The sequence below is a fragment of the Eptatretus burgeri genome, chromosome 6, assembly GCF_056783735.1.
Source record: "Eptatretus burgeri isolate ZD-2024b chromosome 6, Ebu_testis_v1, whole genome shotgun sequence".
In the NCBI taxonomy this organism is placed as follows: domain Eukaryota; kingdom Metazoa; phylum Chordata; class Myxini; order Myxiniformes; family Myxinidae; genus Eptatretus; species Eptatretus burgeri.
Genome location: NC_140966.1, coordinates 75243491 through 75256163, shown reverse-complemented (window position 1 = coordinate 75256163; position 12673 = coordinate 75243491). Strand labels below are relative to the sequence as shown.

The 12673-nt window shown below is 41.1% G+C and overlaps 1 protein-coding gene across 1 annotated transcript in view; it reads right to left on the bottom strand.

The window, feature by feature from the left end:
* Nucleotides 1-293: 293 nt before the first annotated feature.
* Nucleotides 294-12673, bottom strand: part of LOC147025086 (T-cell surface glycoprotein CD4-like) — a 40560-nt gene continuing 28180 nt past the window's right edge. Inside the window, exon 7 of the mRNA XM_085885698.1 lies at nucleotides 294-2232. Coding sequence (XP_085741824.1) covers nucleotides 2192-2232 — 41 coding nt within the window. The 3' untranslated portion in view covers nucleotides 294-2191. The remainder of the gene's footprint in view (nucleotides 2233-12673) is intronic.

Below are 12673 nucleotides of genomic sequence, written 5' to 3'. Positions count from 1 at the left end.
CTTATGTTAGCCTGCCAACACATATTTAATAAAAGCAAGAGAAAACCTTTAAAAATTGTGGACTTATGAGTTATGAGGGCACAGAATTATACAACAAAACATTTATGAATTTTCTTAAACTTATTATAATAATATAAAGATAACATAATAATATATAATAATATAACAGGGAGCATCCTCAACTGAAACGGTATTACATTATACAGCACCTTTAATGAAGGAAAAGCGGTTGTTATTGAGCATTTTAATTGCACTTTAAAAGAGAGACTATATAAAAAATTCACTCAACTCGATTCTCAACAATGGTTATCTTTAATTCTGGACATTGTGGATAAGTACAACGATATGATTCATACCTCAAAAAAATCCAAGTCATCATAAACATTTACAAAATTAGAATATGAAAAAGAGTTTAATCTAAGGAATCCAAAGTTTAATATTGGTGATGTCGTAAGAATATATCAGTGAAATTGCACTTAAAAAAAAGTTGAAATTTCACTTTTTTAAACTTTAAATATTCCAAGAATAATTAGAAATGGGGAGGAATTGAAACTTTAAAAAAGGTTTATACTAAATGTTGGACAAATGAACTTTTTTATATCGTTGATGTGTAGATGCAGTTCCTTGGACTTACAAATTATATGATTTAAAGGGAGAAGAAATCTTGGGTTCATTTTATTCACAAGAATTACAAAAGACAAAACTAAGCAAATAATAACCTTGAAAGCAATAGGTTTTCACAATCCTTTACTTATGCACCTCTGTGGAGTATAGTAGGGGGCATCTGCTGAGGTATGAAATTTATAGTAATCATAATAAATAAACAATACTTCTTTAGTGTGTGTGTGTGTGTGTGTGTGTGTGTGTGTGTGTGTGTGTGTGTGTGTGTGTGTGTGTGTGTGTGTGTGTGTGTGTGTGTGTGTGTGTGTGTGTGTGTGTGTGTGTGTGTGTGTGAGATAATATAACAGGAAGCAAGATGAGGTTAAAGTGTTCCTCCCACAGTTAAATAAATTTTTCCCCCTCCTCTTCCCCCACCCCCCCCCCCAAAAAAAAACGGAGGGGCCTGCCAAAGTCTGTCATCGAGTACGAGACATTTCCAACAGGAAGAGACATTAGGAAGAGAGGTGGGGCAAAGGGGAGCGGGATATGAGGATGGGGAGTGGGGCTGGGGGGGGGTATGGGTTAAAGCACTCTGAGCAAGGTTAAATTTGTCTTCCTTTCATTTTCCTTCTCCGCCAAAAGTTTTGGCAATCAGGACGACTTATTGGTCCATCAGTGAAGTGATGAGTGGGATCTGCTTGTCCACGAAAATAGAGGTTGAGTGGATGTAACTATGTCGCCAATGTTCAATTGTTGATTGGTCATGGCAGTGACCATTTGGGTGAGCCTGCTTTTCCCTTCACTCATCGATTGGTCGTAGCACTTACCAAATGGGTGTGACCGTTTTCCCCAGCATCGTTATTCGTGTAAATTGCTATCATGTTCTCTCCGTCAGCAAACATTGGTTCATCTTGGTGGTGTGGCAAATCACATGCTTCCTTACCTCGTGTTACCTCACCTCTCACAGCATTGAATACAATATTGATGATTAGAGTGCGGCGTCTTTATCCCATTCTTTCCTCACCTCATGACACTATATTGATAGCATGATTACAATACTGAAAGTGGTGCTACCCTTGTCAATTCAACGTTTATTTGATTCTCCGAATGCAAAGCGGCCATTCACACGGGAACTCCCACCACGAGGGTGGAGGTGCCTGCTAGTAATGATAAGGATACATAATGAAAATACTTATAATAATACATCATGATAATGTTAATTAGTTATTTGGTTAGTTAGTTCCTCCCATCCTGCTTGGGATATTGGGCAGCAATGATGATGAGAATGATAATTTCAGATTTACTCAACATCATAAAATCATGGGACACACACATGCATGTAAGAACAATGTAGAAGCAAAAAAACCTTTGAAAGTGTATCCGAACCGTGAGTGAGTAAACTCGGGATGGTCCTTCTGCCACAGCTTAAGAATATGAACATGATGGTGCATGGAAATATTTCATTTATGAAGTTAAATTGTTTGATATAACAGCAGGTGAATAGACCATGTGTTCTTGGGCTGTATAAAATCATCAACAGTTACGAATTCGGTTATTTTAAACTTTCACGTGTGATGTGTTGTATTTCATTTCATCTCATCTCTTTATTCCTCGATATCTTCTGTTTCGTTCCTGTGAAATAAAACAATAAAAGTGGGATTGTTTTAGAACTCGTTCATATTATCTAATAAACACATAACACAACCTGGTGTGTCTTTGTTATGATAGCAAACTTTCCAACCCGGATTTCTCCCAGTGGCAAACTCTCCCTTCTGGATTTGGTGATGACTAACTATTCCGCAAATGTCTCCTGCTCTTCCTCTACTCCAATTGGTTCATCTGATCATGTGCTTGTGAAAGTCAACATCTCTCTGGCTATTCTCAGAGAGCTGTCTCAATGCCGGTGAGTCTGGCATTCAATCAAGCAGAATGGCAGAAACTGCAAGCAGCAATCTCTCTTCAGGACTGATCTCCCACATCCACTGCCTCTGATGCCAAAGCCTGGGAATACTTCCACAGAAACCTGCTCTCTCCAATGCACAGATTCATTCCATCTCTTATTCAACTATGCTACCCTTCTTCCTGCCCAAGGTACACTGAATCCTGTAGTAATGAAACAGAAGACCAAAATGAAACCTGAAGATGTAAAGAGCAAAGATGGAGTCATCAGGAGGAATCTGGATCGGATTCGGGTTTCAGCCACGACTCCATAACTTTCAATCCCTTCCAGGCGCAGCCAAGTGAGCCTTACAGAAAAATTTATAGATGCATTTCAATAAAATAGCCATATCAAAGCTTTCCGAGTTGCACTCCTCAAGATAAAACTGCATGCAAGCAGATGAAGAAGAACCACCAAACACTCATAAAGTTCCAATGTCATGTCCAAAACGTTGATTGGTTGAGAGAAGGAAAGGAAGGGATTACCTAATTGGTGGAACCACAGAGCATCATGAATAATGAGTAGGCAGAATTGAACCATCATGAATAATGATGAGGCAGATATGGATTACCAAAGTACCAGTGGAAACTAATGCAAATTAGCTGAGGGCGAGTTGGGGGGAGGGTGGGGTGGTTTTCATGGATATAATTAAATAAGGCCATTAATCATATCTTCAAAAGGAGTTTTTTTAATTAACCCAAACATCCAATTTTCACTCTTGCACTTCCTTGGACTTTTCTTAGTGTGTATGCAAAGTTTCAGGCTGCTAGGTTTTATAGTTATATAAAAGTATAATATATATATATATTTTTATATTTGATATATGTATGTATAATATATATATACATATATATATATACACGTATATATACATATATATATATACATATATATACATATATATATATATATATATATATATATATATATATATATATATATATATATATATATATATATATATATATATATATATACAGTGGGGAGAACAAGTATTTGATACACTGCCGATTTTGCAGGTTTACCCACTTACAAAGCACGTAGAGGTCTGTAATTTTTATCATAGGTACACTTCAACTGTGAAAGAACGAATCTAAAACAAAAATCCTGAAAATCACATTGTATAATTCTTAAATAATTAATTTGCATTTTATTGCATGAAATAATTATTTGATACATCAGAAAGACAGAACTTAATATTTGGTACAGAAACCTTTGTTTGTAATTACAGAGATCAGACGTTTCCTGTAGTTCTTAACCAGGTTTGCACAGACTGCAGCAGGGATTTTGGCCCACTCCTCCATACAGATCTTCTCCAGATCCTTCAGGTTTCGGGGCTGTTGCTGGGCAACACAGACTTTCAGCTCCTTCCAAAGATTTTCTATTGGGTTCAGGTCTGGAGACTGGCTAGGCCACTCCAGGACCTTGAGATGCTTCTTACGGAACCACTCCTTAGTTGCCCTGGTTGTGTGTTTCGGGTCATTGTCATGCTGGAAGACCCAGCCACGCCCCATCTTCAATGCTCTTGTTGAGGGAAGGAGGTTGTTGGCCAAGATCTCGCGATACATGACCCCATCCATCCTCCACTCAATACGGTGCAGTCGTCCTGTCCCCTTTGCAGAAAAGCATCCCCAAAGAATGATGTTTCCATCTCCATGCTTCACGGTTGGGATGGTGTTCTTGGGGTTGTACTCATCCTTCTTCTTCCTCCAAACACGGCGAGTGGAGTTTAAACCAAAAAGCTCTATTTTGGTCTTATCAGACCACATGACCTTCTCCCATTCCTCCTCTGGATCATCCAGTTGGTCATTGGCAAACTTCGGACGGGCCTGGGCATGCGCTGGCTTGAGCAGAGGGACCTTGCGTGCGCTGCAGGATTTTAATCCATGACGGCGTAGTGTGTTACTTATGGTTTTCTTTGATACTGTGGTCCCAGCTCTCTTCAGGTCATTGACCAGTTCCTGCCATGTAGTTCTGGGCTGATCCCTCACCTTTCTCATGATCATTGAGGCTCCACGAGGTGAGATCGTGCATGGAGCCCCAGACCGAGGGAGATTGACTGTTATCTTGAACTTCTTCCATTTTCTAATAATTGCGCCAACAGTTGTTGCCTTCTCACCAAGCTGCTTGCCTATTGTCCTGTAGCCCATCCCAGCCTTGTGCAAGTCTACAATTTTGTCCCTGATGTCCTTAGACAGCCCTCTGGTCTTGCCCATTGTGGAGAGGTTGGAGTCTGATTGATTGAGTGTGGACAGCTGTCTTTTATGCAGATAACGAGTTCAAACAGGTGCAGTTAATACAGGTAATGAGTGGAGAATGGGAGGGCTTCTTAAAGACAAAACTAACACGTCTGTGAGAGCCGGAATTCTTACTGGTTGGTCGGTGATCAAATACTTATTTCATGCAATAAAATTCAAATTAATTAATTAAAAATCATACAATGTGATTTTCAGGATTTTTGTTTTACATTCCGTCTTTCACAGTTGAAGTGTACCTATGATAAAAATTACAGACCTCTACATGCTTTGTCAGTGGGAAAACCTGCAAAATCGGCAGTGTATCAAATACTTGTTCTCCCCACTGTATATATATATATATATATATATATATATATATATATATATATATATATATATATATATATATATATATATATATATATATATATATATATATATATATATATATATATATATATATATATATATATATATATATATATATATATCTCGAAACATGAGGAGTGTGACGAGCACTCCGCTGATCCCCATTGGACACAGTCCACACTAAAGCGTCACCTCCAACGCAGAGGCTTCGGCCCGGTAACTCTGTCAAAGAGACAAAGATTACATGGTCATCAGTTAAACATCAAACGGAACCACCGTTTCTGGATTTCGGGCTTATTTTCCCTCATCAGGATTGTATACCGGGTAAGTCAACCGGACAGAGACAACCAACTCAGGCTTGTAAGAATGTACATAGCATGACAACTATTCCCTGTGCCTCCGCAATTGGTTACCATTTACTGAATGATCCTCAGTGTGCAGAGCATTATCGTATCGGCTGGTTTAAAATCCGGAGTAGAGGACGCAGCTTACCTCACCTTCGTGCAATGGAGGCCACATTCATCAGGTAAACCAATCCTATTCTTTGTCGACAGAAATAATTTATGCGAACTTCATATCTATTTTGTCTATGCTTGACTGTGTGACAACTGTACTACAGTCAACGTTGAGTTATCATGAAAACCACCCCCCCCCCTTTCCCCAAATTGACCTTTCCCCAAATAGCCCTCAGCGAATTGACCCTATGCACTAAGTGAGTGATGTCACAGCGGAAGGTAAGGCTCCGCCATATTGAGTGGCAAAAAATCATGGCTACCACGCACCACGTGTCACGCGGACTTCTGGGCTATTTCCATGGATTAGATGATATTTCTAAGAAGAGGTACTGCGAAAAACTGAAGCTGTGTGGTGTTCGTGAAGATCCTTATATTATTTCAAAGGATAAATGTGAGAGGAATGATGAAATGCTAGGTGGTCACATTTGAGCCATAGTTGAATATCTAATTAATAGTCAATAGTTGTATATTAATCAGCTGTCAGGATTCGAACCTTGCCTTAAAAATGTTTCTTTAAATGTTTCATGTTGTCTTCACTATGTGTTTGGAAAGCCTTTATCACTCTTCCTGTTTTTTTTCTGCAGCTGCATGTCCTTGGAGGGAACTGTTTCTTCATTGTATGCTGACATCCCACACATTCCTGTTCTTAGACATATCACAAGGGTTTCGCCTTTGCTATCAACATGTGTCGGTGTAGGAGGTTTAGAAAGTTATTAGTTTGCAAGATAAACTATTGGGTTGCATATCTGAGAATTGACCGATTCAACTTCCCCTAGGCCCCTAGGGAGGGGGGGGGGGAAGAAGCCCACTGCCACATTTATTTCTTTATTTCTTTATCCTTTAGCACACACTTTTAGTCCACACCCAGTTCTGCTTTTGTGTGATTATATTTACACAACTGTTTTGAAGTAAGAATCTCAATGTGGTCCGGGGCCACCTGACTGAAGGGCCTTTGGGCCGCATTCCGCACGCGTAGTGCCATCTTCTGAAATAAATCGTATCATTCGAGAACCCTCATTCGACTCTGTCGAATCACTCGGCCGGGTGAAGAGTCATAACAAAATGGACAACAGAAAGGAAATTTTGCCCTCAAATCGTTTTCCCTGACATCTATGTTTACCTCGTTGAAACGCCGAGTCCTTATTGACTCGGCCTGAAAAGCCTTCAAGAGTATGGACGCTTACCGTAAAATTCGGACCATTGAGCGCATCGTTATGTAAGCCGCATCCCCTAAAAAAAAAATTTTAATCTGGAATTTAAACACACACTAGCCGCACTGGTTTATGAAGCCTCGTGTGTTGGCGCAGTGGTTATGGCAGCGGCTTGGGATCCAAAAGGTCCTGAGTTCAAGCCCCGTTGGGACACTGGATTAATACACCAGGGGGTTGACTCAGCCTGTCATCCTTCCGAGGTTGGCGAAATGAGTACCAGTAAACTGGGCTGGTGTATACCCCGGTTAAAATAGGTGTACCATATCCCTGTGTCGTAGGAGACGACCAGGGTTGCGTCAGGAAGGGCATCCGGCGTAAAACATGTGCTAAATCACTATGCGGATCATACGGATGATCCGCTGTGGCGACCCCTAACGGGAGCAGCCGAAAGAAGAAGAAGAAGAAGACGAGCCACACTGGTTTATAAGCCGCAAATTTTGTACAAAAAAAAAAAGTGCAAAAACGTCCGAAAATTAGCCACAAAAAGTGATCGATCTTGCTTTGAGTCTAATCTGAACAGTCGAAACACTCCGACCATCAATGCGCCATCGGCATTTCCGACCCCTGAAAGCCTTTGTTGACTTTTTGCAGCGAGAAAGTTCGCCCCTCTGTGAGTTTTGAATTCCTCGTGTGGACCTCTTGTTTCTTCATACCATACTCTTACCAAATCAATATCTCTCGAAATATATTCTGAGGTCGTAAACTCATCACTGAAGAAAGCAGGGAAACACACAAACAGCTGCGGCGATCAGGGAAGACACTTGAGGTGTGGATTGAACTTTTTCTCGCTCAACTGTGGTTTACCTCGCTCATTCTACGTTTTTCAAGTTTCGGTTAACAAGCGGCTAGGGCAGCCATCTTGAATTTGCTTTCCAGACAATAACTTGAGAACGGCTTGACAGATTGATTTTATTTTTTATTTTATTTTGCAAAGCAAAAGTAAATGTCAAATGACATCACAGATGGGGTGCTCTGCTTTTCTTTTCTTTTTCTACTTGCACTTGATCTGGTGGTGTGTGTGCGTGCGTGTGCCGTGCTGCGATTTTCAATATGGCCGCCATCTTGAAATTGTTTTGTGTCAAGGGGCTGAGGGGTTACGCCCGCTTTGCGGCGCTATTTTTTATTGGGTAGTCGATCTAGTCTACCCTTATTATCAGTATTTCCATCGATATGTTTGTCTGTTGGCTGCTCTTAGAGCACCCTTATTCTGGACATTTCCATCTGTCTGTCTGTCCGCGAAACTTTGGTCAAGCCTCGGGGTTAAACCACTCAATCGATTCCAAAGAAATTTGGTAGGTAGGACCAATATTTCTGGGAATCGTGTGCTTTCGAATATGGGACCCCGGGCCCTAGCAACGGCCCTTTAAAGTGGTCAAAAAATCTAAAAAAATCAAAAATAAATAAATCGAAAAATCGAAGCTTAGAGTTCTGTGCGCAATCTACCTAGCTCCCTTCATGCCAAGTTGCAGCCCTAACAAAAAATATTTGGTGGAGGAGATAGGTTTTAGGTGAGTTCATGTCGAACATTTCAGAAACGGTTAATTGCGAATATCTCTAAGAGAAAGTGTCTGATTTTGATGAAACTTGGGTGAAATGTGTACAATGTGGCTAACATGTACACAAAAATGAATGGTTGCTATGCACACCTCCGTAGCTTAGCAACAACTAAAATACTTTATCGTACACTTATTGTGAACTGTACAAAAAAAATCAATACCTCCGAAACTGGACCTCCAAGGGACCTGTTTTTTTTGTGCCCAAGGAGAATGTCTTAAAGCATCATATAAAAAAAATAAAATCTTTCGCAAATAGATAAATGGAATTACCAGGGCTGCCATTTGTTAGACTCTCTTTGGAAACATGCCTGAAATTTCACAAGGCGGGTTTCTGGGCGCAAACGAAGAGGGCTGTGATAATCATATTTATTGTGCTAAATTGATTGATAGCATGTACATGAATATCAATCGGCTAGTCGCGTCGGCCAGCTTTCCATCTAGAGCGAGCAGCCATGTCGCCTACCGGCTTGTCTGTATGTATGTCTTTTCGGTCCAGTGCTCCGTTAATACAATGGCGATTTCGATGAAACTTGGTTGGTAGGTTCATACCATGACCTAGTTGTGTGCAAATGAGAACTGTTGCTATGGACCCATCCGTTGCCTCGCAAACGAACCTTTGAAATTTAAAAAAAAATCTCAAAAAAATTTTTTTTTTTCGAAAATCAAAAATCGAGCGACTGTGGGCAGTACATTCAGACATATTGTCAAAAATTTCCAGCCGGATCCTATGAAAACTGAAAAAGAAGATAGACTTTGAATGAACCCTGGTCGTAAACAATAAAAAAAAAGAAGTTCGTTATATCTCAGAGACTATGAGTCAGATACACATGAAACTGGTATGGTAGGTTTGCGGTATGTCCTAGTTTTGTGTGAGAAAGAACCGTTGCTATGGACGCTTTTGTTGGCTAGTAACGGCTGAAAAACGACTAAATTCGACTTGATCGACAACCCATATCCGCCTACCGGCTTGTGTATTATACATATCGATGTGACTTTGTCATGAAAATGTTACATGGATTTTCTTTTTCAAATTTCTAAAATGCTATTTAAAAAACGATTTAATTTAATCTGCGATGTAATAGCAACAAGACAAGTTTCGAGGAAACAACTCAGAACTGTGCGCGTTAGACAGCTGTTAGAAAGGCGATCTAGCCTATCTCATTCTGTCAATAAAACGAGGGATATAATGCATTTTAATGATACAAATCAGACAATTTTGTAACCACCAGCTATTTAATACCAACTCCTGAAATAACGTATCAGAAATTGGTTACATACCGGAGACAAAACGAAGGCTTCACAACCAGTCATGTTCGCCAGGTCGCCATTTTTCTCTTCTCAGAACCGATATCCAAAGATTTCGTCGGTCGCCATTTTTCTCTTCTCAGAACCGATATCCAAAGATTTCGTCGGTCGCCATTTTTCTCTTCTCAGAACCGATATCCAAAGATTTCGTCGGTCGCCATTTTTCTCTTCTCAGAACCGATATCCAAAGATTTCGTCGGTCGCCATTTTTCTCTTCTCAGAACCGATATCCAAAGATGTCGTCGGTCTACTTCGGTGGGAAAGCGGTAAAACTGCACTCCAGAGCCTTTAGTATATATCGCTGAGTACATCCTAGGGCACAACAAATCTTACCCATTTGCAGAAAAAAAAAATCGCTTGCTTGGAAATAACGGTGTAGTTGAAGTGGAGACTATCAGTTGTTATGGACGCGGTATACTTTCTTGCCACTCAATATGGCGGAGCTGCCACAGCCACGTGACCGGTGACGTCATCTGAATAAGGCCTATGAGCACGACGTTTCTGCTGGTACTTTGGTGATTCATCTCCACCTAATCATTATATATGATTGTTCATTTCTGCCTACTCGTTATTCATTATGCTCTATGGTACCACTAATCAGGTAATCCCGTCCTTTCTTTCACTCAACCAATCAACGTTGAGGACATCACATTGTAATTTTCTAAATGAGAGATGGTGCTTCTTCTTCATCTGCTTGAGGTTTTATCCTGAGGAATGCAAGTCGTAAAGCTTTGATCATGTCTATTTTATTGAAATGCATATTTAAATTTTGTTGCACTCATCAAATGGTTGTGAGAAAAATTTCTGCAAGAATTCATTTCTCCTTAGAGAGATAGATAACTGAAGAGAGGAATAGAGAGTAAAATAGATGAAAGAAGAAAAAGCAAGAATTACAATGAATAAAGAGAATTGTGAAAATAAATGAATAAGAAAGAAATGTGATAAGAACAAAGATGTCGGGAAGAACCCGGATAGATAGATATCAGCAGTTACTCCCTAGGCTCAAACGCAGCAACGTGTACAAGCTACCAGAGGTCCATCAGTGGGGAAGTACAGTCCACACAGCATCAGGAGGATATTGGGACCACATACCCTGTGCAGAGTGTTGGTGCTGCTTAAACAGTCTCCTTGGCTATTGGGCGCAATCCTCGACGGGTCGCCACTCTGACACAGTATACCAGCAAGCTGGCACTCATTTTGCTGACCTCGGAAGGATGACAGGCCGAGTTAACCCCACCGAGTATTAATTCAACAGCTGAGCGGGATTTGAACTCAGGACCCCAGGATCCAAAGCCCACCACTCTAACCATAAAGCATCAGGGCATGGTACAAACATAATGAAACGGAAGACCAAGAAGGAACCCAAAGAGGTAAAGAACAAAGATGGATTCATCAGGAGGAACCTGGATAGGATTCGAGTTTCAGCAACTTATTCTGAAATAATGTGCCTTCTCTTCCTGGAAAGCAAATCTGACCGAAGGCAATTTCAGTGCATTCAAAAAAGTCTGCAACAAGTGTGAGTCCACTCTCAGGAGAACCAGAAAACAACATCTGTCCATCCTCAAGAATGAACTTTCAAATTTGTCGCCCTCCTCCAAAACCTGGTAGCACCTTGTAAAGTCTGTCTCTGGTATATGCTCCCCTTCCGTCCATTCCCTCTCTTCAAATTGCACCACAAGTGACTCCACTCGTTAAAAGATGGAATACCTCAATTCTGTGTTTGCTTCCAAATCTTGTGTTGCCAACTCCTCACTCTCAGTACCCGTCCTTCCCTGTCATAGCAAGTACTCCTGGACTCTGTCTTTCGCACCTGAGAAAGTGGAGAAGGTTCTTTCAACCCTTGACTCTGACTCTGCTACTGGATCAAAAAGCAACAGCTCACGTGTCCCAAAAATGTGCTCTGCTGCTCTTGCACATCCTATCTCTGCCCTTTTCACCCTGTCATTTGTGCTCGGTCATCTTCCATCTGCTTATAAATCTGCCAACATCACTGCATTACACAAAAAAGGTGCAAAAACTGGTTCCCTTCACCACAGGCCTATCAGCTTACTTCCTTTTCTCTAACAACCTCATCTCAGGTCATCAATTTGGTTTCAGACCAGATCGCTACATCTTGGACATCCTGCTTCTACTCACCCAACAATGGATGGAGGCCGTCACTGTCAGACATGAAATCAGGGCTGTCTCTCGGGACATATCTCATGCTTTTCATATAGTCTGGTGTCCTGCCTTGCTCTCCAAACTGACTATGACATCCATGGCCATCTCCACACATGGCTTACTGTCTTCCTCTACACTCGGAGCCAACGTGTGGCATTCAACAGAATCCTTTCATCTCCTCTCTGTGCCCCAATGTAGTGTTCTGGGCCCAGTCCTATTCCTGATCTTCATCAACGGTCTTTCAGACTCTGAAAAATCCTCTTTATGTATTTGGTGATTACTCCACCCTCTGCCATGACATTCTTCATCCTTCAGACAGGCAGGCTGCAGCCACTTCCCTCTCTTCAGACATTGAAAAAAAAATAGCAGCTGGTCAAACATTTGGAATGTGTCTTTCATTGATGACAAATCTCATACCCTCACTATCTTTGAAAGGATCGTCTGGCAAACCTTCCGATTCACTTTCCTAACAATCCTTTTGAGGAAGAATCCCGACGGGTCATCCTGAACTCTTGACCATCTTGACACACCTGACCTCCTATCCTCCTACAAGAGCTTCCTCCGCAGCTTGATGATGTACTGCTCTCTCCTCTGGGCTGACTCCTCTGCCTCACGTCTTGCTCAACTTGACGCTGTGAAAATCAAGGCCTTTAAGATTTTTGAATCACCCCTGTTGAAGCTGAGTCTATGGTTCGCTCACTCCCTCACCGCAGACAGGTCGGTGGTCTCTTTGTCTTCTGCAGCCTCCTTTCTGGTCTTGCACTCTCTGCTCTCTCCATGC